This window comes from Sceloporus occidentalis, unplaced genomic scaffold (assembly GCF_023333645.1).
Source record: "Sceloporus occidentalis isolate IW3139 unplaced genomic scaffold, rSceOcc1.0.p SCAF_204, whole genome shotgun sequence".
In the NCBI taxonomy this organism is placed as follows: Eukaryota; Metazoa; Chordata; class Lepidosauria; order Squamata; family Phrynosomatidae; genus Sceloporus; species Sceloporus occidentalis.
Genome location: NW_028317184.1, coordinates 47353 through 72183, shown reverse-complemented (window position 1 = coordinate 72183; position 24831 = coordinate 47353). Strand labels below are relative to the sequence as shown.

The 24831-nt window shown below is 39.2% G+C and overlaps 1 protein-coding gene across 1 annotated transcript; it reads left to right on the top strand.

Annotated features, from left to right (window-relative positions):
• Window positions 1–10191: 10191 nt before the first annotated feature.
• On the top strand, window positions 10192–24516 carry P2RX2 (purinergic receptor P2X 2). Its single transcript, XM_089502467.1, has 12 exons — window positions 10192–10334; window positions 10980–11130; window positions 11438–11509; window positions 11713–11788; window positions 12668–12764; window positions 13869–13949; window positions 16810–16942; window positions 18265–18392; window positions 19862–19952; window positions 21168–21233; window positions 22558–22635; window positions 24319–24516. Exons 1-12 carry the CDS (start codon window positions 10192–10194, stop codon window positions 24514–24516), a joined length of 1314 nt encoding a protein of 437 aa, XP_089358593.1.
• Window positions 24517–24831: the final 315 nt, after the last annotated feature.

The following is a 24831-nucleotide window of genomic DNA, read 5'->3' as shown; positions in this document are numbered from 1 at the left end:
CAAATGTATTTCTAAATTGAATTGTGTAAATAAAATACATTATGCATTTTCATCAATAGGTCACAAAGTCACATTGAATTATCCTAGTAAAGCCCTGCTCTTAGAGATACCTCTGGTCAAACACCCTAAAGCGAAGTGTCCACCAAAATTAATTGACCCTGCTATACTACTTCATAGATAATTACCACACTGTTTTTATTGTGTACATTTTAGATGTAACATATTCACAAAGTAGGTTATATACATTTCCACATACACAGTGTGCACACCTATAAAAGAACACATGTACATATTACCGTAATATGAAATCTACTGTACATATATACATACAACATGTATAAGGAGTGTGCATGCACACTTATAATATTCTCACGCAAGTTGCATAAAGTGCATTTTAACATGCCACAGTTTTAGTCATGGGGATGGGAATGCTCTGGTTTCTCCTAAGAAATCATTTAGATATTAAATAGATTTGCATGCTGTTTGCAGAATTAGCAATCTAGAGGAAGCCACCATTTTATATTTCTACCAAATATCAGCTGAGGTTACTTGAGCTTGTGAAGTTACTTAGTGTCACAAGGTTAGTACCCATCCCTTTCTCCCTTTACATAACAATCATTTTCCTATGTATCTGCTTTCTCTCTTTTTCTTTTCTTTCTCCTTTTTTTTTCTCTCTCTCCTGCTCCAGTTTACTCCCCCTTATGCTTAGGACATTGCAACTTTATCTCTGCCTCTCAACCACCTATACATCCTAATCAACATTACTCCATAACTTTTTTAACCAATAATCTAGTTTCCCCACAAACCCATTATTATTTGTTATTTAATATTTTAAACTTCCTCCCACTTGCTCATTTCTTTTGTGGGAATAATTATCTATCGGCCAAATTTGCTATGAGCTCCTAGGCAGTCCTCCATGGGGCTTAATGTGACGAGTCAACGCAGCGGAAAGTTACATCCCAGTAGTATAGCATTAACAGAAGTACAGATCTGTGTCTGCTGTAGGAAGGGTTGCTATCAGAAATATTCATGGCAAGTGGTCCTAACCATATCAAGACCTGCCATTATTATCCCCCGCAATACCTTTTGTGGTAAGGAAAAAAAGCCCAACCCCTCTTCTCCCATGTAAAATAAATAATACACATTCCGAACACGAAAACAATGCAAAGGTGTTCAAGAGTTGGGATGCTGGGACCCCACGGTCAGGGGCTGTGCCCTGCTAATGGTCATGGCTGAGTGCAGTATTAAACTTCACTGCAACTACCCCCAAAAGGTATACATTATCTGGGTTTTGTCTTACATTATCAGGGATTTGGCCTCTCATATTGTTGGCATGTGTGATTCTCCACACCCCAGAAATGAGATAAAATAATCCAAAGATGAGGGCCAATATTTACATCCACCTTGGTGTCCCCTGATGTCTTAACACCAGCTATTTCTGTAAAACATCCTTTCACCAAAATAGCGCATAATTTTTTTCTGTAATTTAAGAAACTGTTCATTTGTCAGAATCCAGTTGGCTGGCATTTGTTTACTGTCTGGCTGTGTCTTTCTCCAAGCCCTTTGGCATCTCTTCCTGCAAGGCCGTGCCTAGAGTTTTCTCAGAGGCTGCCTCTTTGTTTTTGTTCAATTGCTTTGTCTTTAGTCTTGTGCGTCCATTTTTCTGTTTCTTCTGAAGTCGTCTTTGCCTCCCCTTGCCATTGCTTTCCATGGGCACAGAATGATGTTTAGAATGGCTCATGATCCTAGAAGAGGATGGTGTAAAGGCGAATGTGATCTTATGCATTAAAACGTTAGCCTTGACTGTGATCTTTTTGGAGGAGGATGTGAAATTATACGTGCCCCTGTGTAGGGGCAGAATTGTTGGACGTGTTTGTAGGAGGTTTGAGTTGGTAGAATTGTGATGGGCATTAGGATGGGTATAGTTGAATGGGGCCTGCTTCTGCATCTTGGCTTTAGGTAACAAACCATACTTTTTACAGCTGTGAAGAGAATGTAAAGAATTAGGATAATGTATTAGGACAATACACAGTAGCAGGGACACGTGTGACACATACTCACCCTCCCCACCAGTGCAATTCCACACACTGATTCCGCTCTTTCACACTAAAGCAGGGCATTTCAAGGATGTTGAAGTACATGATGCCAACCAACATGGAAATAGTATCATTGATAGCATGCAGGCACATCCTGAACCTGAAAATTGGATGCAGGAAGACAAAGGCAGGTTGGCACTAGCCATGGAAATATGTTATGTGTTAACTAATTCAGCACTACATTATGGTATTTATGAAATTATTCTATTGTACATCTTGAGCTTGATGGACTCATGTCTTTTATTTACCCTTAAATATTATGCATGTGCATGACCCTTGTCATCCTAAAAAAACAAGAAATGGAAGCAGATTCAAAGGGAAGAGAACAACCAGAAAGTGTATTATTCTAAGAATAACAGGTATTCTAATTCTCCACCGTTTTACTTGTTAGTAAACCTACTTTGGTGTGAATCACTTGGCGGAACAGCTTGGCTCTGCTCCTTTACACTGATGGCAGACCAGCAGTGCAATTCTGCCAGAGATGTGCACGGTGCAGAGAGGATTCAATCATAAAGCCTTTGCTAGGAGAAATGGTTTAAAAGTACACAAGCCCGAATGTATGCACATGCACAGATGTCCCAGCTATTCTGCATGCCGGAAGCCAGGAAACAGCTTCTATTAAAGTAAATAAGTGGCACTTCTGAGTTAAGAAAGTGAAGAAATAGTGAAGTAATCACTATACAGTTCACTGCTGTGTGAAAACAAATTTGGACATTACTACCCCCTTTACAAAGCCACTTTTACTCAAGTGGGGAGAAACAAACCCCCCGGTTCTGACCCATCGTAGTTATTGCTCCTTATATGGACCACCTCTGTTGATAACCTTAACATTGCCTTTTTCTATTTTCCTGGCCTTCTCTCTAAGGTACTTATTCTCTCTATCTAGTTTAATCTTATCAAGTATTTGTATGCTTCTAACACGTACCCCTGTTTTTATTAAAATAAGAAAATAAGAAAAAGTCACTCTATGGAGTAAATATTTAAGCATCCCTCACCCAGATTAGAAATAAAACAGAGAGTAGGAACAGACATCTCACATGACATGTTTAGGACATATGAACTAAACAGCATGAAAAATAGTCAAACATATATCACATCCTTTTTTCCCTAAAGTTTGAACACAAGTTTAAAAGAACTCCCAGCTGTGCAAGTTTCTTGAACACTACACATAACTGTTGCAACTACGTCATGTTTGCACGTGTTTGCAGGGAATGATAGGATGAGGAACGGTCCTTTTGGTGTTTTTTGAACAGTGTCAATGGCATTGTCCTATGTGTCATTTGCATTTGCTGACTAATTGAGCATGTCATGTCCTATGAGGACCTGTTTATATTTATGCTAAATACTTGTGATTGACCCACTCACCTTTCGTCACATTCGCAGTGGGACACAGTGTGCAGACGATAGTTTCGCATCCCATACTGGAAGTCAAACGACTGGATTTGAAAAGCGCAGTGATCGTGCTCTCTACAGCAATGATCTACCCCTTGAAATAAACCTGAGGAAAAAGCGTCATTCAATGATTTTAAGTCACATTCACATAAATTGACACAAATAATTATGAATTCTATTCCTATGTGGAAAAGACACGTAACATCAGAAACATTTTGCTTTCTTTAATGTGATGAGCACACGAAGCTGGCCTGATGAGCTGATCTTATTAAGTTCTGTTTATCTTACAGATTTATAGTGTTTATGGAATGGAGTATAATTTTTGTCATCTGTGTAATTGTGTATGTGTTACACTGTTACACAGTCTGAATAATTTACCCTACAGATCATACATTTGTGTACTCAATTTTGAACCACTGCGTAATTAAAGGAGCTCACTTTTTATGTTATATATATGTAAATTAGCATCTATATAGTCATCAACCTAACCTAAATTGTTTTTGTCATTTATTGAATTGAAATGAACTTCCTTTTAATATGTTCTAAAGTGTCTGCTGATGATTTTGCATGGGCTTTGAGGACATTTGCCCCGGGTATGTTGATGTGCTACTATACTTGCATTTGTGCCACTGCTTGTATGCTGCTGCCTGTGTTCACGTGGGTGTTCTTTCCCCGGTATGCATGCAGCTGGGTGTACTGTGTACAGTGTGCATTTGTCAAGGTGTGCAGCTAGTGTTTGTGAAGTTACATTTGTTACTGAATGCACAATTCATGCATATGTACTAATAAATGCTTAATGTCTATGTATGCCGCTGTATGTGTTGGATGATGTATGTAAGTGTTAATGTATGTGTGGTAGCCAATAGTGCAATATGATGTCCTCACCAAGGTTGGTATAGTTCTCTGCAGCACTCCCAGCTCCACACCACAATGTCCCAGGCATCAACCAGCTCCTTCTGTATCTGGCCTTGGACTCCTTCCCATTCACACCACTCAAAATAGCAAAGAGATGCACTCCCACCAGTGTACAGACGCCCCGCACCATCCTTCTAGCTGGGCATGCAGCGAGATGCAGGAATGCAGCGAGTGCAGGAATGAGGCAGCACTGTCCCGCAAACTACACACTCCTATCTCCCATAAATCCGATTACAGAGCAATTTAGCATGAAAGCAGCAATCAGGGCAATCAGCCAGGACTAATGCTTTTATAGCATTTGCAGAGATGAGGTGATGTCTGATACACCCGCCCTCTGACCCGCACCATCACCTTCCATGCCCCACATGGTGCATTTTCTTAAATTACATATTAATAGATTTTGCACAACAGTACTATGTTTTGGAGGTCATTAATTTTCATTTTAATGTTTTACATTTGCCTGAATGTGCGATCATGTACATTTTTGATAAAAGTAAATTAATATTAAGGCACCTGTGCATGTTTTCAATGCAAAGTCTCCAAAGAAGCAACTGGGGCTTCTTTTTACAATCGATATACAATAAAAAACACTATATTAAGTATTAATAGTAAAGGGATCAGCAAGATTAAGTCGCTCAACATCTCATGTGCAACACCATCACAGTGTTGGCTATTCACTAAATACTGAGGCGAAGTGAGTTCACTCTAGAATGAATCCCTCTGTGTAAAAACAACAACTGTTTAAGGTCCGAGCCTTTACATCAGGAGAAATAAATGGGCATAGACGGGCCGAATGCTTCTTCAGTCAAATTCTATGTTTCTATGTAACCTCTGTTTTTTGTCTCTATGCTCAGACTATGCTCTGATGCTAGAGTCAGTTCTGCGGGGAGCTACAGAGCTCAGCGTAGCCCCCGCCAAGTCCAGTTAATGAAGCCAATAGGGACTCAAATGGACTTCATGCGCTAGCAATAGACATTGCTGACTCTGCATATTATGTGGAGTCTTTGGCCCAGAAAGCTTCCGCGTTGACAGCTTCCAAAGCAAGAAAACAAACATAATCCTATTAGGTGAGAAATATTCTTGGATAGTTTGTGCATTTTGATTATTTCTGAAATAGACAATTTCCCAATAGTTGATTCCTGTAGTAGCAAATTCCACCAAGTAAAGATAGAGGTGCTTTTGTATATGGCATATTTACAAATTTGGTGATTTACTGGTTTTGTAAGTTTTTGTAAGTTTAAATAATGCACTCAAATGCACATTGTTTATATGTCATGCTTTCCTTTCTGGTGTGCAAAGAGTTAAATCTAGCACAGCATTTGAAATGGTACATGTTTATGTTGTTTCTATGGACATTATTTGGACTTGTTCTTGTAATTATTTAAGAATGCAAGTTTACATTACTGGGTTCTCTCAACAAATCAGTTATTTAATGGTACACATTTACAGCCCGTGTACAGCATTGTGTATATTTTCAGATAGAAGCTAGCTATTTTCAGCATTGGGAAGAGCGTCTGAATATTTACTCATATTCACACGTGTATCCTTGGAAAGAAGAACCTTCTGCCCCTAGACACGCAGACACATCTGTGGGTGAAAGTCTATAGTCCGTCATGACACAATTTCTTATGACGGGGAACCTTCTATTGTATCACGTGTTATAAACGTCCCCTTCACCTATATTCCGAAGATGAATGAACTTAACTTTAATTTATGACCTTTTTTTCCACGGGGAGAGTGACTGTGGGAAGTAGTGCTCTAGAATAGACCCTGGCCTGGATTCACAACAGCTTTGGCAGATTATACATTAGGCACAAGCCAAGGAGCCCCTGAGGTTAGGGGCCCTCACTAATCTAATTGATAATCTGCCACACTGTGCAGGCGACCGTAATGCGGGTGATCATTGGGGTGTTATGTGACGCCACAAGTGCTGCAGCTCTCATCGCGTGGTACCAGGGTGAGCCACATGCTTGAGACATAAGGAGATTTGTGTGTGTGAATATATGTGTATATTTGTGTATGTGTGCTACCTTAGGGTTGCGCACCACACCTGCCACACTGGTGACTTGTTAATTGTGTCAAGAAAGGGCTTTAAATTACATGAGAGTCTCAGTGGGTTAAAATGCAGTGCAGTCCCAATGATTCAGCTCCATGGTACGCAATATAGCCATGAAACATTAGTTTGGATTTGCTGAAAATGTGAGGCTTTGACGTATTGTTGTGGACTAAGCTATATGCCTCAGATAGGTGCTTTTAAATAGTATTTGCTGGGTGTGCGCCGATTTCTTCATTTGTTGTGTGTACATGTTGGTCGTTTCAGCAGCACCCCGGAATCAGCATGTGCATGCTTTTTTAGGGTGTGCTCCCTTTTCTGTATGTTTGTGGTGCGCAACATACGCGCCCAGATAACTATTTGTTATTTTAATTTTGCCTTCCGACATTAACTATGTTAATTGCCTCAACAGCCTCTGAAAATTCATCAAACAATCGGAGACAGCTTTCTGAAAATCATGGGAGCACCAAAAACAGTTGGAGACAACTTCTGGGCAGTCCTGTTATAGCATAACACAGAGCCAGAATTATACAAGAAACATACATAGGCTGTATCCACGGTAACGCAGGAGTTTAAAATATCCTAATGTCTGCTTACATTAAATATCATTACATTAGGTTCAAAGTGAATATTGAGATAAACATTGAACTGCTGGCTAATTTGGAAAATAATAGATACATAAACCAGTAATGTACTTAACATATCACACTTGATGCCATCACACAGAATGCTTGTTAGTACAACGGGTACAACAAATTTACTGACACTGGGAGGTCGAAGTCCTTATTACAAAAACAACGTATGGTGCAAATATTTGGAGAATGTGTGTTACTGAGTGAGATTAAATAAACATATTTTACATAACAGATGAATTTTTCTTTTTATTTATTTTTTTCTTAATGTTTTGTATTGCTATGGATACGGTAGAGGTTTAGGTTCTGTAAAGCTGCTGTTGTTGCATAAATGCCTTCTTATGGACTAACACAGTTCAGCACAGGAAATAATCACAACCAAAAATATTTACATATAAAATAAACAATATATATCTAATAAGAAGCCAAATTAGCATGTTCTGGTTGCAGCCATGTTTTATATATTTTATATATCTGTATGATTATTCTTCCCAAGTAGGTTATGTTTTCCATATGGCCAATATTCACCTTCAAAGAAGATAACATCAAGATAACAACCTAATCGAACTCAGCTTCCTTGGGATAAACAAGTACCTTTTATTATTGTTTTAGTAAATGAATTTCATTATGCTAATTGCCTCTTGTGCCAAAGAAAACTAAAATGAATTTAATGCTGTGCCTGAAACTTTAATAATTTAATAGATACGTAGAATTGAACAACATTTAAAAAACCATTCGGCCCATCTAGTCTGCCCATTTTTCCCGATGTTAAGACGCAAACCTTATTCAGTCCTTGGCCTTGTTTTAGATTCAGGATAGTTGTATGCCTATTCCATGCATACAGTATTGTATTTTCTCACTGTATTAGTCTCTGGCACTTCTCCTCGGAAGCTGTTCCACTTATCTACCACCCTCAAAGTAAAGTACAACATCCTCACATTACATCTAAGCACACATGTACCAATTAAAGTATATTTTGTGTGTGTACTTTATTCTTACTCAGCCTGTTTCGTTAGCTTTTTCAGATTGAAACATTGTAGTGTGGGGATGTATCTTTCTGGCTATGGCGCTATAAATAATTTGCTAAACGACTATAAATACATAGTGACAGCAAATAACATACCTTTTAGAACTGGTGGGATCACTGTGCCGAAGCTATTACAAGTGCAGCAGATGGAAAGCAAAGGGACCTAAAAACAACCTTAACACTTTCTGCACCCTGGCCCTGAAATACTTCACTTTAAGCACAATATATGGCCTGAGTTTATTAGGGTACATTGTTCCCCTATTTGGAGCAACGTGCATCAAGCAATTATGAGACTTCCAGCAAGGCCTGATGATGCAAAACCAAGTAGCCATTTAGTAAATCCCCCCAAGCCATTTTTAAGTGCTGTGCCATCAGAATTCCTATGCGAATAAACCTTGTTTTATAATTCTGCCTCTGCACAAAGAATCCATCACGGTTATTAACAGTCCTCAAGCTGACAGACCCAGCCATCATTACAGCAGAAGTGTAGTGATTGTAGGGAAAAGCTTTATAATCACCACATAAGCAAACTCACAGGAAATGGTCACTGTGCCCCTGGCCAAAATTGGCCCAGTTTTGCATAGACTAACATTAGCTAGAAAACTGTTTCATGCATTGTAGGCTCAGACGCAGGAAAAGGACACACATGTTCAGACCAATTATAGCATTTCCCATATGCAGCTTGTTGAGGACCTTCTGGAGCAAGTTGGAAGATGCCAGGCTATGATGGCCTCATGCACCCTCTCTCTGTGGTCCCTAAATTGTAGTTTTGGCTATGCTATGTATGCAAGGCTATGCCCTTTTCTGTTTAGATTTAAGAGACTTCAGAAGACAGTCCTTACACCTATCATGAAGCTTTTAGATTAATAGAGGAAGAAAGACTTTTCTGGGAAGTACCATGTGTGTTTTTCTGTAAATTGAAGTTAAAATCTGTGCATGCATATAAGAAAACATTGTTTGATTTCAAAGAGGAACCTAATATTTATCTATGAATTTTACAATCACTGCCTTAAATTAGTCCTAAAGAATACGGCTGGTCGAGACAGGTGGTCAAGGGAAAAGCAAGAAGTATACCTTCTCCTATCTCTTCGGTTCCTCTTCTCGACTATGTGGACAAAAGCGCCCAGTTTTAGATTTGACATCATAACCAAATTCTCTGTGGTGCAACAGTTCTCTTCACTAATTGGTTGCTTGAAGCAGCCAAACAGTGGCAGGAAATCACTCTTACTGAAATCAACAAGAGCACTTTCCAAGCATGGGCACAGGGGGTTTCAACAGACTCCCTCCCTGACACTGATAAGTAAACTGTGTGTCAGCAAATGCATTTGGTCCAACACATCTCTTGCACAGAAAATAAATGGAGGGTAGGGAAAAGGGCAAATGCATATTTGGGGATTCCGAGTCCGCCATGCATTAGCAATAGTACACCATTGCTGGGGAGGTTGTTGGGGACAAGAGGTCTAATAAGGTTGTAGGCAGAAAGTGGATGGAAATATAAAATGTGTTACAATGAGGGGTAATATAAAGATTGTTGGGACAATTTATATAATGTATGTGATTTTATGATAAACTATACTGATTTACTGGAGTAAGTATGGAGCAGTTGGAGGTATGTGGAAATTGCTAGTACTTGTGATTATTATTGGTAAGTTAGCCATATATGTGTACATGTGTGAGCAAAATGCATTTCCATCACTAGAAAACCTTTTTTATGTTACAGTGAAAAAGTTAATTAAAACAGTACATTCATGTATCAGTGAAATGCAGTTAAGTGCAAAGGAAATTCTTCTCTCTCTCTCCACTAGAGGACAGCTGAGTATCATCATTTCCCACCTACAAAGACTTGAATGTCCTGTGCCCTGCTTCTTCCCTTCTTCACCCTCCCATCATTCTAGATCAGCACTAATTACTTTATAGACATCTCCAGGAGGAGCTAGCAGACAATGCACAAACATCAAGTGGAGCTGGACATATTGGGGCTATTTCTTCTCTACCGGTATAACCCAGTATAAGAATTTTCAGCCCTGTAGCTGTTCCCCGAAGGAGTGCCAAACTGTGACAAAGGAAAGGAGCCATATGACAGGGTGCACTACACACACCTTGGCATGGATTGGCGAATTGTGGGCGTACGAGACACCCAAGGTCATTGTGGTGAAGAACCGTCAACTGGGGACCATTTACAGGCTGCTGCAGCTACTCATAATTGTGTACTTTGTATGGTAAGTGAATAGCCAAGGGTGGAGAGTTGGTAGCAGACTACATAGATGAGTAAATTGCATTAAGGGAAGAGTAAAATGTGAGAAAGACAGGGAAGATTTGGAATGAGCAGAACATGGACAGAATATATTAATTTAATTAGGGTCTAAGAAAATGAAGCAACTTCGAGCGGGCAAAAACCTGGACATAGGATGATGAGCAGAAAACAGGTATGTGAACAGATAGCTGGTGGGTGAGGGCCTATATGTAGGAGAATTGTATAGCAATGAGAGAGTACCACAATGTATGACAATGAACAGGGAGTGATTTGGGACACATAGGAGACATTGACTAAGATGAATATGGTTTGAGATAAGATTTCAGAGACTTAATCTGAGATAGGTCAGGGCAACCATGCATGAGCCGAGTTATAAAGACTGGTGAGAGCACTGTGTTGTTGGCATTACAAAGAGGCTGGTGGGAGCTTGGTGCAGGTAGGAAAAGAGATAAAATGGGTTAGTTTGTCATGAATGGGTACTACTGAAGTAAGGGGCGCAGGAAGGACAACAGGGCACATGTTGAAAAGGACTATTTGACACAGTGACTTTGCGAAGTATCCCCTTGTATAGAATTTGCATGCTAGTTCTGTCCTGTTCTGTTTTTTGTAGGTATGTGTTTGTGGTTCAGAAGGGATATCAGGCACGGGAGACTGGACCTGAAAGTGCCGTCATTACTAAAGTCAAAGGGGTCTCTGTATCCAAAGCTCTCAGAGGCCTAAGGAGGATTTGGGATGTAGCTGAATATGTGAAGCCTCCTGAGGTAAGGCAGCAAGGTGATGAAATGGACCGGGAAATGTCAAAAGGAGAAAAAAGGGCTTGGCACAGAAGTGTATGTGAGTGATTTAAGAGGGGTAATTAGAATGTTGTGAATGAGTTGAGTAATTTCAAGGATTGGTGGAGGGGAGTATGGTAGTAAAAAAGACATTATTTTTGGCATGAGGTGTTAGGGGAGTGACAATGAATAATGGAATTAACAGCCATTGGAGTTTTGGGAGTAGAGAGTTCAGAATGTTCTATTAACTAAACAAGGTAGCATAAATATTTCTGCTTTTTATTCTGTAAATTAGGGGGGCAGCATTTTCACTATTATCACCAGGACAGAAAGCACCAAACTACAGACTTTGAGGACCTGTGCTGAGGTGAGGAGACTGTTATGTGTCATTATTCAGTGGGGCTATTACTACACAGATCGTTGTATGATATATCTGTCTGTCTCTGTGATAACACCTCTCTGTCGCTGGAATTACTCTGGTCAATCTCCCTTTATTCTTGTTATATCCGTCTTTCCATCTCTCTCTCTCCATTTTTCTTTTCTTCTCCTTCCTTTAATGGTCTCTTTCAGAGTAGGAATGTACCTGAAGCTCAATGCATTTCTGATGAGGACTGTATAAAGGGAGGGATGCATATACTTGGTAATGGTGAGTTACTATATATATTTACATTAAAAATATGCACATAGATTATTAACAAGACAACTCAGGGATCATTTGCCATCATTATGAACATAGCAGTCAAAATCAACTGTACTAACCAGTTATTTATTAAAGATATTGCATTAGGCATCTTCTGCTTAAAGGCATCTGCCGCCGCACTATAAAAAGTTTTCTTTTTCTTTTTAATTTTTACAATTGTGGTATTCGTACCCATGACCAGTAACCATGTTAACACAGGGGCCACACATGGCAGAGCGGGAGAAATGCAGTATGCCTGTAAGAGTGCATATAGCATGGATAGGAGGTCAGGATGAATGTGATGGACATCACTGCAGACATAGGGGGTAAATGTGATTTATAACAGGGACTGGGTGCACAACTGGTGCTATTCATGCATTTATCAGGAATCAGGAAAAATGTTGAAAAATAAAATTCTACTTGTGTTTATTAATAAAGCTGTCAAAACAGCTTTTTACATGTTTTATGTTGACCTGTATTAAAACTTGGTATGACTAAGTAAGTACAGTAATACTAGTAATCAGGAGAGGAAACACAAGCTGACATTTGCAATAACATAGGAAGGGAACCTACCATCACACTTTGAGGGAACATCATCAGTAATGCATATTTTGTTAGATGAAAACTAATTATTTATTTTTGTAAACACTGTTATTTCTATTGACTTAAAACAATTCAGGTATAATTTACCTGTAAAAAACAAAAATAAAATCATTTACGGGACAGTTGTAAAAACTATAAATAAGCTTTTTTATGTCATCCGACCAATTGGCCGTTTCATCAGTAGCCAGTTTGAATACCAGCCATTGGTCAACTCTAAATAAAAGTGCTATGTAATTTTCACAGGGCAGCAGACAGGGAGCTGTATCCTGGCTGGCAAAGGATCACTAAGAACCTGTGAGATCTTCGCATGGTGTCCCCTGGAAGATGAAAGCGTGGCCAGGTCAGAAGCACAGACTAAAGGGTAGCAGCTGCGTAGTCCTTATAATAACGTAAAAAAGGCCAATGTATGTTTCCTTGCACCTTATATACAGATCATAATATTAGCATGTATTCTGATGATCTACTCAAACTATATCATATCCTAATTTACAATCACATTTTTATCTTGGTTGGGCATGCATTATTCTTAATATCCAAACCTAAAGAAGTACAATTTCTAACATATTGTGGGTGGGTCTTTGCAAATGTATCTTTGAATTTACGGTACAATCCTCAAGTGTGCAATAGGTGAGCTGTGCAATCTCTTTACTGACAACCAACTTTGCCTCCTCCTATTACATCTAAGAATGACGATACTCTGAAAACCTATTAGTCTTAACAAATCTAATCATATTATCTATATATAATATGTCAATACCTCTTTCATTTCATTTATTTTTCTTTTATCTGAAAGCATTGACCTTTACCTAAATGCACACAAGCTGACATATCTGTATTTCTTCATCACTGGGGAGATTTATTCCATCCCATCTGACCTTGCCTCCTTCTCATTTCGGCTATGGCCACATTATCTTTTCTGTATTTATCTTGTTTCTGTACCTCCATACTTCTAATACCTCTATATGTCATGTTACCTCACTTCCCCTATACTCCAATATCCAAGTTGCTCATTTTCATTCCCACTCATTTTCATAGCTTTTTAACATTCTTGCTCCTATTTCATTCCCTTTGTATTGCTCCTCTCATTCTAATGTTTATTATTTATTGATTTATGTAACCTCACCATATTATGCAGCGCTGTATAATTAATTCACTAAGCATTTCACCAACTTAACGTTTCATGTAATGAAAGGGTGTCTCAACTGAGGTTCTCCTGCAGTTCTAAAATGTGTCAGTAAGAATATTCTACTGATTTAAGGATAATAAACCTATCCTTTCTTGTTCTGTCAATACCATTACTTCTATCACTTTGTGCTGGGTTTTCTTACCTGAAAAATAAACTGGTAAACTGAATCTCAGATAGTAGAACATAACCCTCTTTGCTATTTTTCTTTGGTATTTGTCTCCTGTTCTAAAAATGCTCTCTCTGTTCATCTCTTCATAGTGAGTCCTTGCACGAATTTGTGCCAAACTTCACAATCTTAATCAAGAATGTCATTCACTTTCCTCAGTTTGGTTTTTCCAAGTAAGATTTTTCACTTTGTCTTTCATTTCATTTTCATTTTCCAAATAGATATTTTAAATCAACATCAGATTAATATCTTTGTGCCCTGGGAAATTCAGGGCTGGTAGCCATGTGAGACCTAATTTCTTAGGGGGTCACTGGGCAGCAGTGAAAACAGCTGATTGTTGCCCTTATGATAAGGTGAGCAGATTTAAAAAATGTATTTGGCAAAGGGTAAACAACTATTTTCAAAGCATATTTTCTTCAAACTATATATGCAGTGTATTTGGTATGTGCTTATGAAGTGATTGTATGTTATATCCGTTATTTCTCACATTTTGTCCATGAGATAAAAAAAAACTACTTACACAATTTAGTGCCACTAATCATTTTCAATAAAATATACAGATTGAAATAGAGTAAATAACACAAAATCTCACTGATCTCACTGATTTTTAGGCCTAGAAAGTTTTTTTCCTCTGAAGTGACTACAAATTCAGGAGGGTGTTTTATCCCTGGATAAGTAAAAATTAAATAGTTCATTTCATTTCTACAGTAAGTAAAGTGCCAGGATGACCGAATACACAAACCAGGACAGGCTCTGCCACACTGACACCAAAACACACACACCAGGACAGGCTTTGCCATACTAACACCCAAACACACATCAGGACAGGATCTGCCACACAGGCAGCCACATCTGGACGCGCTAAGGTTAAAAAGAAAAAAGGATTTTCCACACTGCTTTGTCGTTGACCCCCCCTTTTGTGTTTTCACCCCCTTGTGTATCGCCCCCAGCCAGCTCTATGTGTGTTTATGCCCCCAGCCTGCCCGTCGTTTTAGTATTGATTACCAATTAGTCAGATATACATAATAATTATGTAATGACCCCAGTTGCCCCCCTTGTGTATTGATGCCACCAGCCCAGATAAAATACTGACCTGCAGTATGGGGTATGTATATCTGACTAATTGGTTTCTTTCAATGGGTCTATACATCCCCTATACTGCAGGGCAGCATTTTATGTGGGCTTGTCAGCAATATGTACAAGTTATGTGAAAACATGGCCGATGTGATCACCCTTGCATATTGCCCCAGCTAGCCCCACATTGTATATTTATCCCACCACCCAGTATTGATTTATGTGATGGCCCCAGCCAGCACCCCCTTGTGAATCAATGCCCCCATACCCTTGCATATTGCCCCTATTTAGTATCATGTCAGCCATGGCCCCCAGATTGAAAGCAGGACCTGCCCAACGCCCAGATTTGAAGCATAAGACTTGCCATCCTAGCCTCAAACAGCCTCCCTGTGTCATGCTCCCCACTCACACATCCATGCTATCATACACATATTAATTCATTTACTTATTCACAAATGTTCATTCACTCATTCATATACGATACAGATACTCGTTCATTCCCTCATTCACCGATACTCATTCATTCCCTCAATCACGCATACTGATTTATACACCCTACCCCACCTCCTTACCTGAAATGCAGATTTCCTGGTGCCGCTCTCAGACTTTCACAAGGGCCGTTGCTTCCCTCTGTGAGTAGGGAAAATACTTGACTTGCTGTGTATGCTTGCACTGATGCACACGAGGAAGGTTGACTTATAGTATTGAAGCGTCTTTGTGCTGGAGATTTGTAGACTGAGGCAACAGTCAGTGCTGATTCTGTTCTAAAAGAAGAGTTTGCCTGACATTTACTGTGGCACTAAAATAATTAGCATGTTTTAGTTCTCTTTTAAGTTGTAATTGGTATTTTTTTTCTGATAACATTGCTGGGGCCATTTTCTTCTCTCTCCTCTTCTCTTTTTTCTCACCTGTTTTGCTCTTTTTTTTCTCTATTTTATGCTCTTCCCTTCTCTCGAATATCTTTTGTTTCTCCTTTTTTGCTCTACTCTTTTTTCCTTTAATTTCTTTATCACCACACTTCTGACCATTACTCAGCTACAGCTCGGGTAGCAAACCCTCAAAGAGTGTTCCGGAAACTGCTCAGCAAAGGTTGCGCTTGGAAGCCTCATTGAGGCTGGGATAAAATAATGACATACACTGATCAGCCATAACATTATGGCCACCTGCCTAATATTATGTAGGTCCCCCTTTTGCTTCCAAAACAGCCCTGACCCCTAGAGGCATGGACTCCACTAGACCTCTGAAAATGTGCTGTGGTATCTGGCACCAAGACATTAGCAACAGATCATCTAAGTCCTGTAAGTTGCGAGGCAGGGCCTCTATAGATGGATCCTGGTGCCATGTGTTCTCCTGGAAAACGATGTACACGCACCCGGCCATCCATGTGATGTAAAAGAAACTGTGATTCATCAGACCAGGCCACCTTCTTCCATTGCTCTGTGGTCCAATTCTTATGCTCACTTGCCCATTGTATGCACTTTCGGCAGTGGACAGGGGTCTGTTCTGCGGCTACGCAGCCCCATACGCTACAAACTGCGATGTACCTTTCTATCAGAACAAGCATTTACAAGATTATAATTGTTATCCACTTCACCAGTGGTCAGTGATCATAATGTTATGGCTGATCGGTGTATTCTGGGCCCGTTTGATTGTGAACTACAAATCTTTGCAAAACTATTCGTTTAGCAAAACTACAGCTACATGTTGTTATGCATTTGACGTTGCAAGACCCTCTGCAAGTGAAACTTTGTTTTTACAATCTTAATCTTTTCAATCATAAATGGCTAAATAACTAATAACTAAATAGGATTTATGTCAGTTATAATTCTTATTATAGTCCATTATGATTTGGGTACTGTTTTTTCTGAATTATAATTAATTTGCTTGTACTAATGCTTTTGGACTTGGAAAAATATCCTGTTCTATCATGCTCATCCCATGCTCGTTTCTCAACTTCAGGGGCAACATAGAGGGTCAGAGCTTCCTGAGGAACTGCACTTATCATCCCATCAACTCACCTTTATGTCCCATTTTTACTGTGGGGTTCATTGTGAGTGAGGCTGGGGCAAACTTCACTGAGCTGGCATATAAGGTCAGGTTATATAGACACATCTATTATAATATTGTATGAAGTAATTTGTCTTATTAACTACAACAAATCTTAAACCTAAATGTATAAGTAAAGGAAAATACAGCTATGTGGTAAAAAAATATTTGCACCTCTCTGATTTGTTGAATGTTTTTCACATCTTCTTGGTGTTTTAGTAATTTGATGAGAGAACAAATGACACCAAACTTGGTACTTGTTTCATTTTTTTCATGTGCTAGGTAATCAAACCCACAGTCTTCAGGTATGAAAACATTAGTGCCCCCAAATAAACTCAACCCCCCAATGAATGGGACCATTGTGACCAGGTGTCTGAAGACCTTGGTAAACAATTTGCTTATTTAAGCCAGCTCTGCCCAGCATTTGTTGATGTATATCTTTGTGGACTGGGGTACCCAGCCACTTCTAAGGCTCTTGGACTCCCCAACACACTTGACCAAATGTAGGGACAGTTAATTTTTTCTAAATTGTTCATCCTGCTAAAAGCTTTCAAAGAACAAGACTTGAAGTCATTTAAGAAGTCACAAAGAGCCATAGAACATCATTCAGATATTCAGCCTCTCCCATTTCAGCAAGTGAATGTTTATGACTCCACCATCATAAGAACAGTGGGCAAACAAGGGATCTGTGGCAGAGTAGCAAATCTGAAAGTCTGCTTTCTAAGAAGAATGTTAATGCTCGTTTAGAGTTTACCATACAAGACCTGCATTTTCCTTGAGACTTTTGGGACATCATTCTATGAATAGATGAGTCAAAGGTGGAACTTATTGGCGCAGATTTGTCCTGTTATGTCTGGCAAACCGCAGGTGCTATATTCAACATTGAGAAGTTTTAATACCACTGCTTGAATGTTGGTAGCGTTATACATTTTGGAATGCTTTCTTGCATCAACACCAACAAACTTTTCTATCAATGAGGGAACTCTGAATCTCTGTAGTTTGTACCAAATATTTCTACATGAGAATACCAAAGGTCTATTAACTAAATAAAATCAACCATGTCATGTTATAAACACATACATTCAAATTTTAGAGCTGCATTCATATTCCCAAAGCATCCTTTTCTAGCAACGGATCAGTGTCAATGATGCTCCAGCCTAATGTGTCATGAAACAAAAATGGGCAGGCACATGTAAGACTGCAGAGTGTTTCACTCAGAAATGTTGCAGATCTAAGGGAGAATGGAAGCAGGTTATATTTCATTATATGGATCAGTAAAAGAAAAAAATGGCACGATATAATCTGCTTGTAGCTACGTACTTCCCTAGAAAATATTGGTTTGACAATCCTGTCTATTTACTTGCGCAGGGTGGAATTATCGGGGTGATTATTAATTGGAATTGCAATCTGGATTTACACCCCTCAAAATGCCGTCCACAATATTCTTTCCGGCGTCTTGACCTGCAGAACAAACTGTCATCCGGCTACAACTACAGGTCAGTGTTTGTTTTGCTGTCACCTTTTGTGAATTTGCATGGCATGAGTATATCGCATACCTGGGAACTCTCCGGGTTTGACGGGTGAGCGCTGCTCCTCTGGTTCTCCGGGTCAAGACCCGAATCCTCGCCATTTTTCCTTTAAATGGGGGTGTTTCCCCCTGCCGTCAGTAATGCCGCCGACATCGGTGGGACCGCCAACCGTCTGCGGGACCAACCACCAACGTCAGTGTGCAGTCCTGGCCGTGTCCCGCAAGGGAAGGCTCCGGGTAGCCTGAGCCCAGAAGTTCCCAAGTATGAGTATATGTATATATATAACCTTTTAAGAAAAAAATTGAGTAATTGAAATCATACAGAATTTATTGGATATATATATCCATGGGCAGAAATGATTTAAAAAATGGAACATGTAAATTGCCTCATCTTTCAAACTCCTCAAACATTAACCCTAATAACCAATAACAACCATGGTTCTAGCAATATAGATACCATAACATGTTAGAAGGTATTCTGGATAAAGTAACTTGTATTCAAGCAGGGATTGCAGTTGTGAGAAAATAACCAATAAACCAATATCTCAATAATTTGAGATATCATTAAATGGAGAGTAAAACATGAAGGACACCGTGCTAATGTACCAGTGTTATACGGCAGCTTTTAACCTTCTAACTGTAAGGCGGGCGACTACTGTGCTGATCTCCACAGAGACACACAAGCTTAAATGTTTGGGTGTATTAGTCCAAAATTATAATTAATGAACCGCTAAATTAAAACATACGCTTTTGCTTCATGAATAATGTCAAATCCAACATCATAACAGATATTATTATAGACAAATACATCCACAAATGGCATTAAATACTGAAGGATAATGGATGACTGAGAAACCTCTCCTGCACTTCTGTAATAATAAATGATGTAATATTTCACACTGCTTTGGTGCAGAGTGAGCTCTGGCAACAAGAAACCATCTACTTAATGTGCTCTGGAATGTTATCTTTCGAATAGCTTGCAGGCCAAGTAATAGCTTTACAGACTCTTAAACAGTACAGCACTGGCACCTTATAAACAAATGTAATCATTTCAGTAATATTGTGTTTAAAGACGAGCAATTTTCATAAAATCACTTTAAGTATCAACTCCAATTTTAGACCATAGCACTATCATTACAATTACTGGGCTTTGAAATTTTCCCACTACTCTTAAGGATTTCCCTTATGGTACAGTAGGTTGGTGTCACATCTGTGCCAGGAAGAAAGGGTTGTGATAAATTGGTTTGATAATACTATTGGCATATTGGTTTCGGCACCAGACTCGAACCAGGTTCACAAATGGGATATAGAAACGCATTGATGTTTCAGCCAAGAATTGATCTAGTTCAGGTTCTTTGACATCATCTCCCTGTTACTCCTCTCTGTTCTACATGATCGTTTCTGTATCCTTCAAACTTACTTTCTCCTCTCTTTCAGGTATGCTAAATATTATAATAGGAATGGCACAGAGTCTCGCACCCTCATTAAGGTCTATGGCATCCGCATTGACGTAATTGTGCATGGACAGGTAGGTGCAAACATTTACAAAACTGTTTGTGGGAAATAGGTAGTCATTTGTGCCTAGCTGATGACAGGCCACTGAAAGCTTCGCAGACGGTACCGCAAATATCTTGTCTGTCTTCTGACTTCAGCAGTATCAACAAACAATCTTTGGGATAACAATCTATATTCAGGATATAAACTAACAGCAGACTCTAATCCTGCCTGCATTAAACTGACACATTCTGCTTGATGCCTTTAATTTTGAAACTCTAAATTTTTCCATTATAGACTCTTTTTTTCCCACACTTAAGCCCCCACTTTGATGCTTAAAGGAAAGGTCAGGTCGTAAGATGTGTGGCATATTATGCTGTGTCTTAGCTAACTTAATGTAGGAGGAAAGCTTCCAACATCTGAGGTATTCTTATGGTGGTGCCCTCTAAAGCTTAGGCACTTGGCTAGTATGTTTATAAAGTAGGGCCGGCCCTGCTTTTGCTTTCACTTGTGCCTACTCTTAGATTTTTTTCCTCAGAAAATAGATACAAAGTAGCAAGTAACAGAGAGCTTTGTTTTGAAAAGTGTTGAAGTTTCTTTTTGTCACCTTGAGCCTCAATGTTTTAATGTCCCCTTATTTACCACCCTCTGAATGAAGTAAAACTTATTTACATCAAAGATTCTGACACTAGCACAGCCTATATAAACCAGTAACAGCAAAGCATTGTTTGTGTGTTTTCTTTCAGTGTTCTATAAAGGCTAACAACAGTGGCTCATGTAACATATGTTCTACATGGTTGCACAACCTGAGGAACTTTAGCTACGGGTGATCTGCAGCTCCTACCATTTTTAGTCAGCCATAGAAAGTTGTAGATCGTCTATGTTTTAACACAGGACTGCACACGCCTGTATGGACACTTTCACGCACTCTTCTAGCCAGCAAATATAAAGTGTAAAACAGTACATATATCACATATATTGCAAGGAAGAACTTTAGATATGTTGGGTAGCAATTTGTGAAATGTATACATGTCCCGGAAAGAATCTTAGTGCACCAACCCAATAGAAGCATAATATTTTATGTACAAACAGATAAAACGAGTATTTTTTTAATATGTAACATTTTTAGTGCTGGGTTTTACTGACCTGTTTAGAGTATTCCTTTAAACAGCCAATAAGGAATTGGTTACATGGTAAGAGGGCTAGGCATATGCATTATTTACTCTAATCGGTGTCTTCACTCTTTCAGGCTGGAAAATTCAGTCTCATTCCGACCATCATTAACTTGGCCACAGCCCTGACATCTGTTGGTGTAGTAAGTACGCTATGTTAATATACAAAATTGAGACTCTTCCTATTGAGTAATGTCTTACAAGATCAGCTCGCTACAGGTCAAGCTGCTATTACATGGCAAAGTGGTCATCAGAAATGATCAGGCCTAGTATCACCTTTGGGCCTGAATTTCCACCCGCTCAAAGCCATGTTTCACTATTCACATTTTATGTAAGTGTGTATATTACACACATATTAATTATCTTAATATAGTATTAGTATGTTCTGTATGATCAATATTTACCATGGAATATTATTTTGGAGTTTGTGTGGAATCTATCTTCTACAGGGTTGCACACTTTAGCAATAGGGGCTTTGCAACTCCCAGTTGGAGTTCATCTATGTTTTAACCCAGGACTGAATACCTCTGCATGGAAAGGCAGGGGCTAACAGATGTGAGGATGCAGAGATGACACTTTTACTCAGTGGATGAAATCATGCATATAGTTTATTAACCAAATTAAAATACATGGATAATAATCATAGGACTGAATTAGATTATGCTTACATCCCTTCCTGCACTGGCATAACTACAGGGATCCCCTGCGACCCCTTGTTCCTGTCTCCTTGTACCGGTTTAAAATAGTTTAGAAAAGGCCATTCTGACCTGGACCGCACCGCTCCAGGTCAGAAGGGCCCATCCTGAACTATTTTGAACCAGCACGGGGAGACAGGAGTGTATCGGGGTCGCATGATGTCAATTTTCGCACCAGGGCCCTGTGGTTTCTAGTTATGCCCTTGCCTCAAAGCGATATACTGCTTCAGTGTGTGATACGAGCTGCAAAGCTAATGCCAGGCACCATGCACTGATCTGTGGCCGGGTCTCATCATTGCTGGAAATGTCCCACGTTTTATATCATTTAGCAATACAAAAAGTGTCCATATATTCATCGGTCTATGTATTTATAAACCTACGGTATTTATTAACCAGAATTGGATCCTCTTACTGTTCTCCATATCCTGTCAACAACCCAACATTCTAGGTTCATGGACAATGTTAGCCATGTTTAACTACACTATAGACCCTTCTACATGATATCATTCTGTAGTAAATCACTTTGGTTTAAAGCTCCTGTTATACTTTTGGCCAGAGAATAGCTGAAAAACATCACATTAACCCTTTCCTCAACAATTAACCCTTACATGCTTGCATCACACTATTAACTCTTTTGCATCACAATCCTCTTTCGTGCAGTACAATCTACAATTAGGGTCGTAGGCTATTACAGTTATGTAAACAAGCTGCATCATGCATGTTACCGAGTTAATGAGATACATTGGTCATTAACCTGCTTAACCTTTTCCAGGGATCTGTGCTCTGTGACTGGATATTGTTGACTTTCATGAACAAGGACCATATGTACAGCATCCGGAAATACGATGAGGTAACAAAATAAATGCTGTCAGAACATACAGACTGATGATGAAGATAATCTAAACATTAATAAATGAGTCAACCCATTTTTATGATTTTATTTAAAAGAAAAAAACACTCTCACTTATGCCCCAGGGTTTCCACCTTTGTCCACCCCTGGCCTATTTATTTAAAAGAGCACACATACACGTAAAATAAAGTACATTATCTAGGATGTGTGCATTCACAGAAGGGAATCTATCACTTTAGGTAATTTTTTGGTTCCCTCCGTATTTGTATCAGAATCTGTCTTTATACCAGAAGGGATGTATTTTTTCTGTACAATAATTAAATAAGAAGAAAATATACTGGTAAAAAAAATAAAAGGAAACCTTGCTGTCAGGTTGCTAAGTGGGTAAAATCACAAAATCTGGAAAGCCATGAGTATCAAAGAATATGTAATGCTAGAGGAAAGTCTGCTATGTGTGCACAGTCGTGGCCAAAAGAATTATTATTATTATTTATTGTTTTATATAGCGCCATCAACTTCCGTGACACAAGTATTGGTCTTCACAAAGTTTGCTGCCTCAGTGTTCTTAGATATTTTTGTCAGATGTTACTATGGTATACTGAAGTAAAATTACAAGCATTTCATAAGTGTCAAAGGCTTTTATTGACAATTAAATTACACCCTTCTTTTTGAAGACCTCTGCAATCCGCCCTGGAATGCCGTCAATTAACTTCTGGGCCACATCCAGACTGATGGCAGCCCATTCTTGCATAATCAATGCTTGGAGTTTGTCAGAATTTGTGGGTTTTTGTTTGTCCACCCGCCTCTTGAGGATTGACCACAAGTTTTCAATGGGATTAAGGTCTCGGGAGTTTCCTGGCCATGGACCCAAAATGTCAATGTTTTTTTCCCCGAGTCACTTAGTTATGACTTTTGCCTTATGGCAAGGTGCTCCATCGTGCTGGAAAAGGCATTGTTCGTCACCAAACTGTTCTTGGATGGTTGGGAGAAGTTGCTTTTGAAGGATGTGTTGGTACCATTCTTTATTTATAGCTGTGTTCTTTTTGTGAGTGAGTCCACTCCCTTGGCTGAGTTAAGTGAATTCAGTTATATTTAAATTGATTGCAATTCATCTGATCACTCTTCATAACATTTTGGAGTATTTGCCAATTGCCATCATCTAAACTGAGGCAGCAGACTTTGTGAAAATTAATATTTCTGTGTATTTCTGAAAACTTTTGGCCATGACTGTACAGTACAATATGCATAATGCATGTATCTATGTGAGTATAATGTGTAGGGGTTAGACCTACCTGTTGGTTTTGTGGTGTTAATGGCATTAATTCATTCCCTGAAGCAGGAGTAGTGTGTTTTCAATTCCTTGAATTCACTGTGAATTTTCTATAGTGTGATTCTGGCAAATGTATCTGCAGGAATGGCTGACTTGGGTTCCAAGTACTGATTTAAATATACTTTTTACAGTACTATCCAAGAGGTGAACCTTTCTCTATTGAAGCTAGCATTGGCTTAACCCCCAAATCTAGTATGTGTCTTGCATACTTTGTGTATTCAATATAAGCACATGAAAAGTGATTATACATATCCAAGATTTATGGAAAGGTATGCGTACGTGCAATTACAAAAGCTTGATACTGAGATGATATGCAAAGATTAGTCTTCTTAACCTGTCCTTTCACCATGCAGATTTGGAAGGCACAGGAGCCAAATCCTTCTACATTAACCACAGTCAGCTCCCCGCAATCCTCTGCAACATCTCAGTCTCTCAGCACCTCTCATGAAACACCGTATAAAGATAGAAGCCCTGCAACTGACAGCCCAGCATTACAAGACCAACAACCTCAGTCACAGAGCGAGGGGACAGAACCTGCTCCTGGGAGCTGATACAGAAATTTCCCCTTCTCTTGACCATGGAATTGAAAGTTAAATAAAGCATTGATAGTTAAGTGTTCTCAGCCCAATGCCCAATATATGTTCTGGAGCATGGAGAGGAGACAAAAAATAATTGGGGTAGCAAAAGGTTTTATAAGGGCAAGAAGAGTGGATTTCACACTGAGTCGGCAGCGGGAGAAGGGTGTTGAAGCAGGAAGAGAGTGTTGTTAAGAGAACAGATACAGTAGTGAAAGTGAAGAGGTCCAACAAAAAGAGAGATTCCATGATGGGTGAGAAACCAAAGAGAAAAAGTGTGTAACTTGGAAA

Excerpts from the sequence above, each read along its gene's own strand:
- P2RX2 (XM_089502467.1), top strand. The coding sequence starts at position 10,192 with ATGACAGGGTGCACTACACACACCTTGGCATGGATTGGCGAATTGTGG. Across the intron at positions 13,950-16,809 it reads CCTCAGTTTGGTTTTTCCAA|GGGCAACATAGAGGGTCAGA; the intron begins GTAAGATTTTTC and ends TCTCAACTTCAG. Across the intron at positions 22,636-24,318 it reads GCATCCGGAAATACGATGAG|ATTTGGAAGGCACAGGAGCC; the intron begins GTAACAAAATAA and ends TTCACCATGCAG.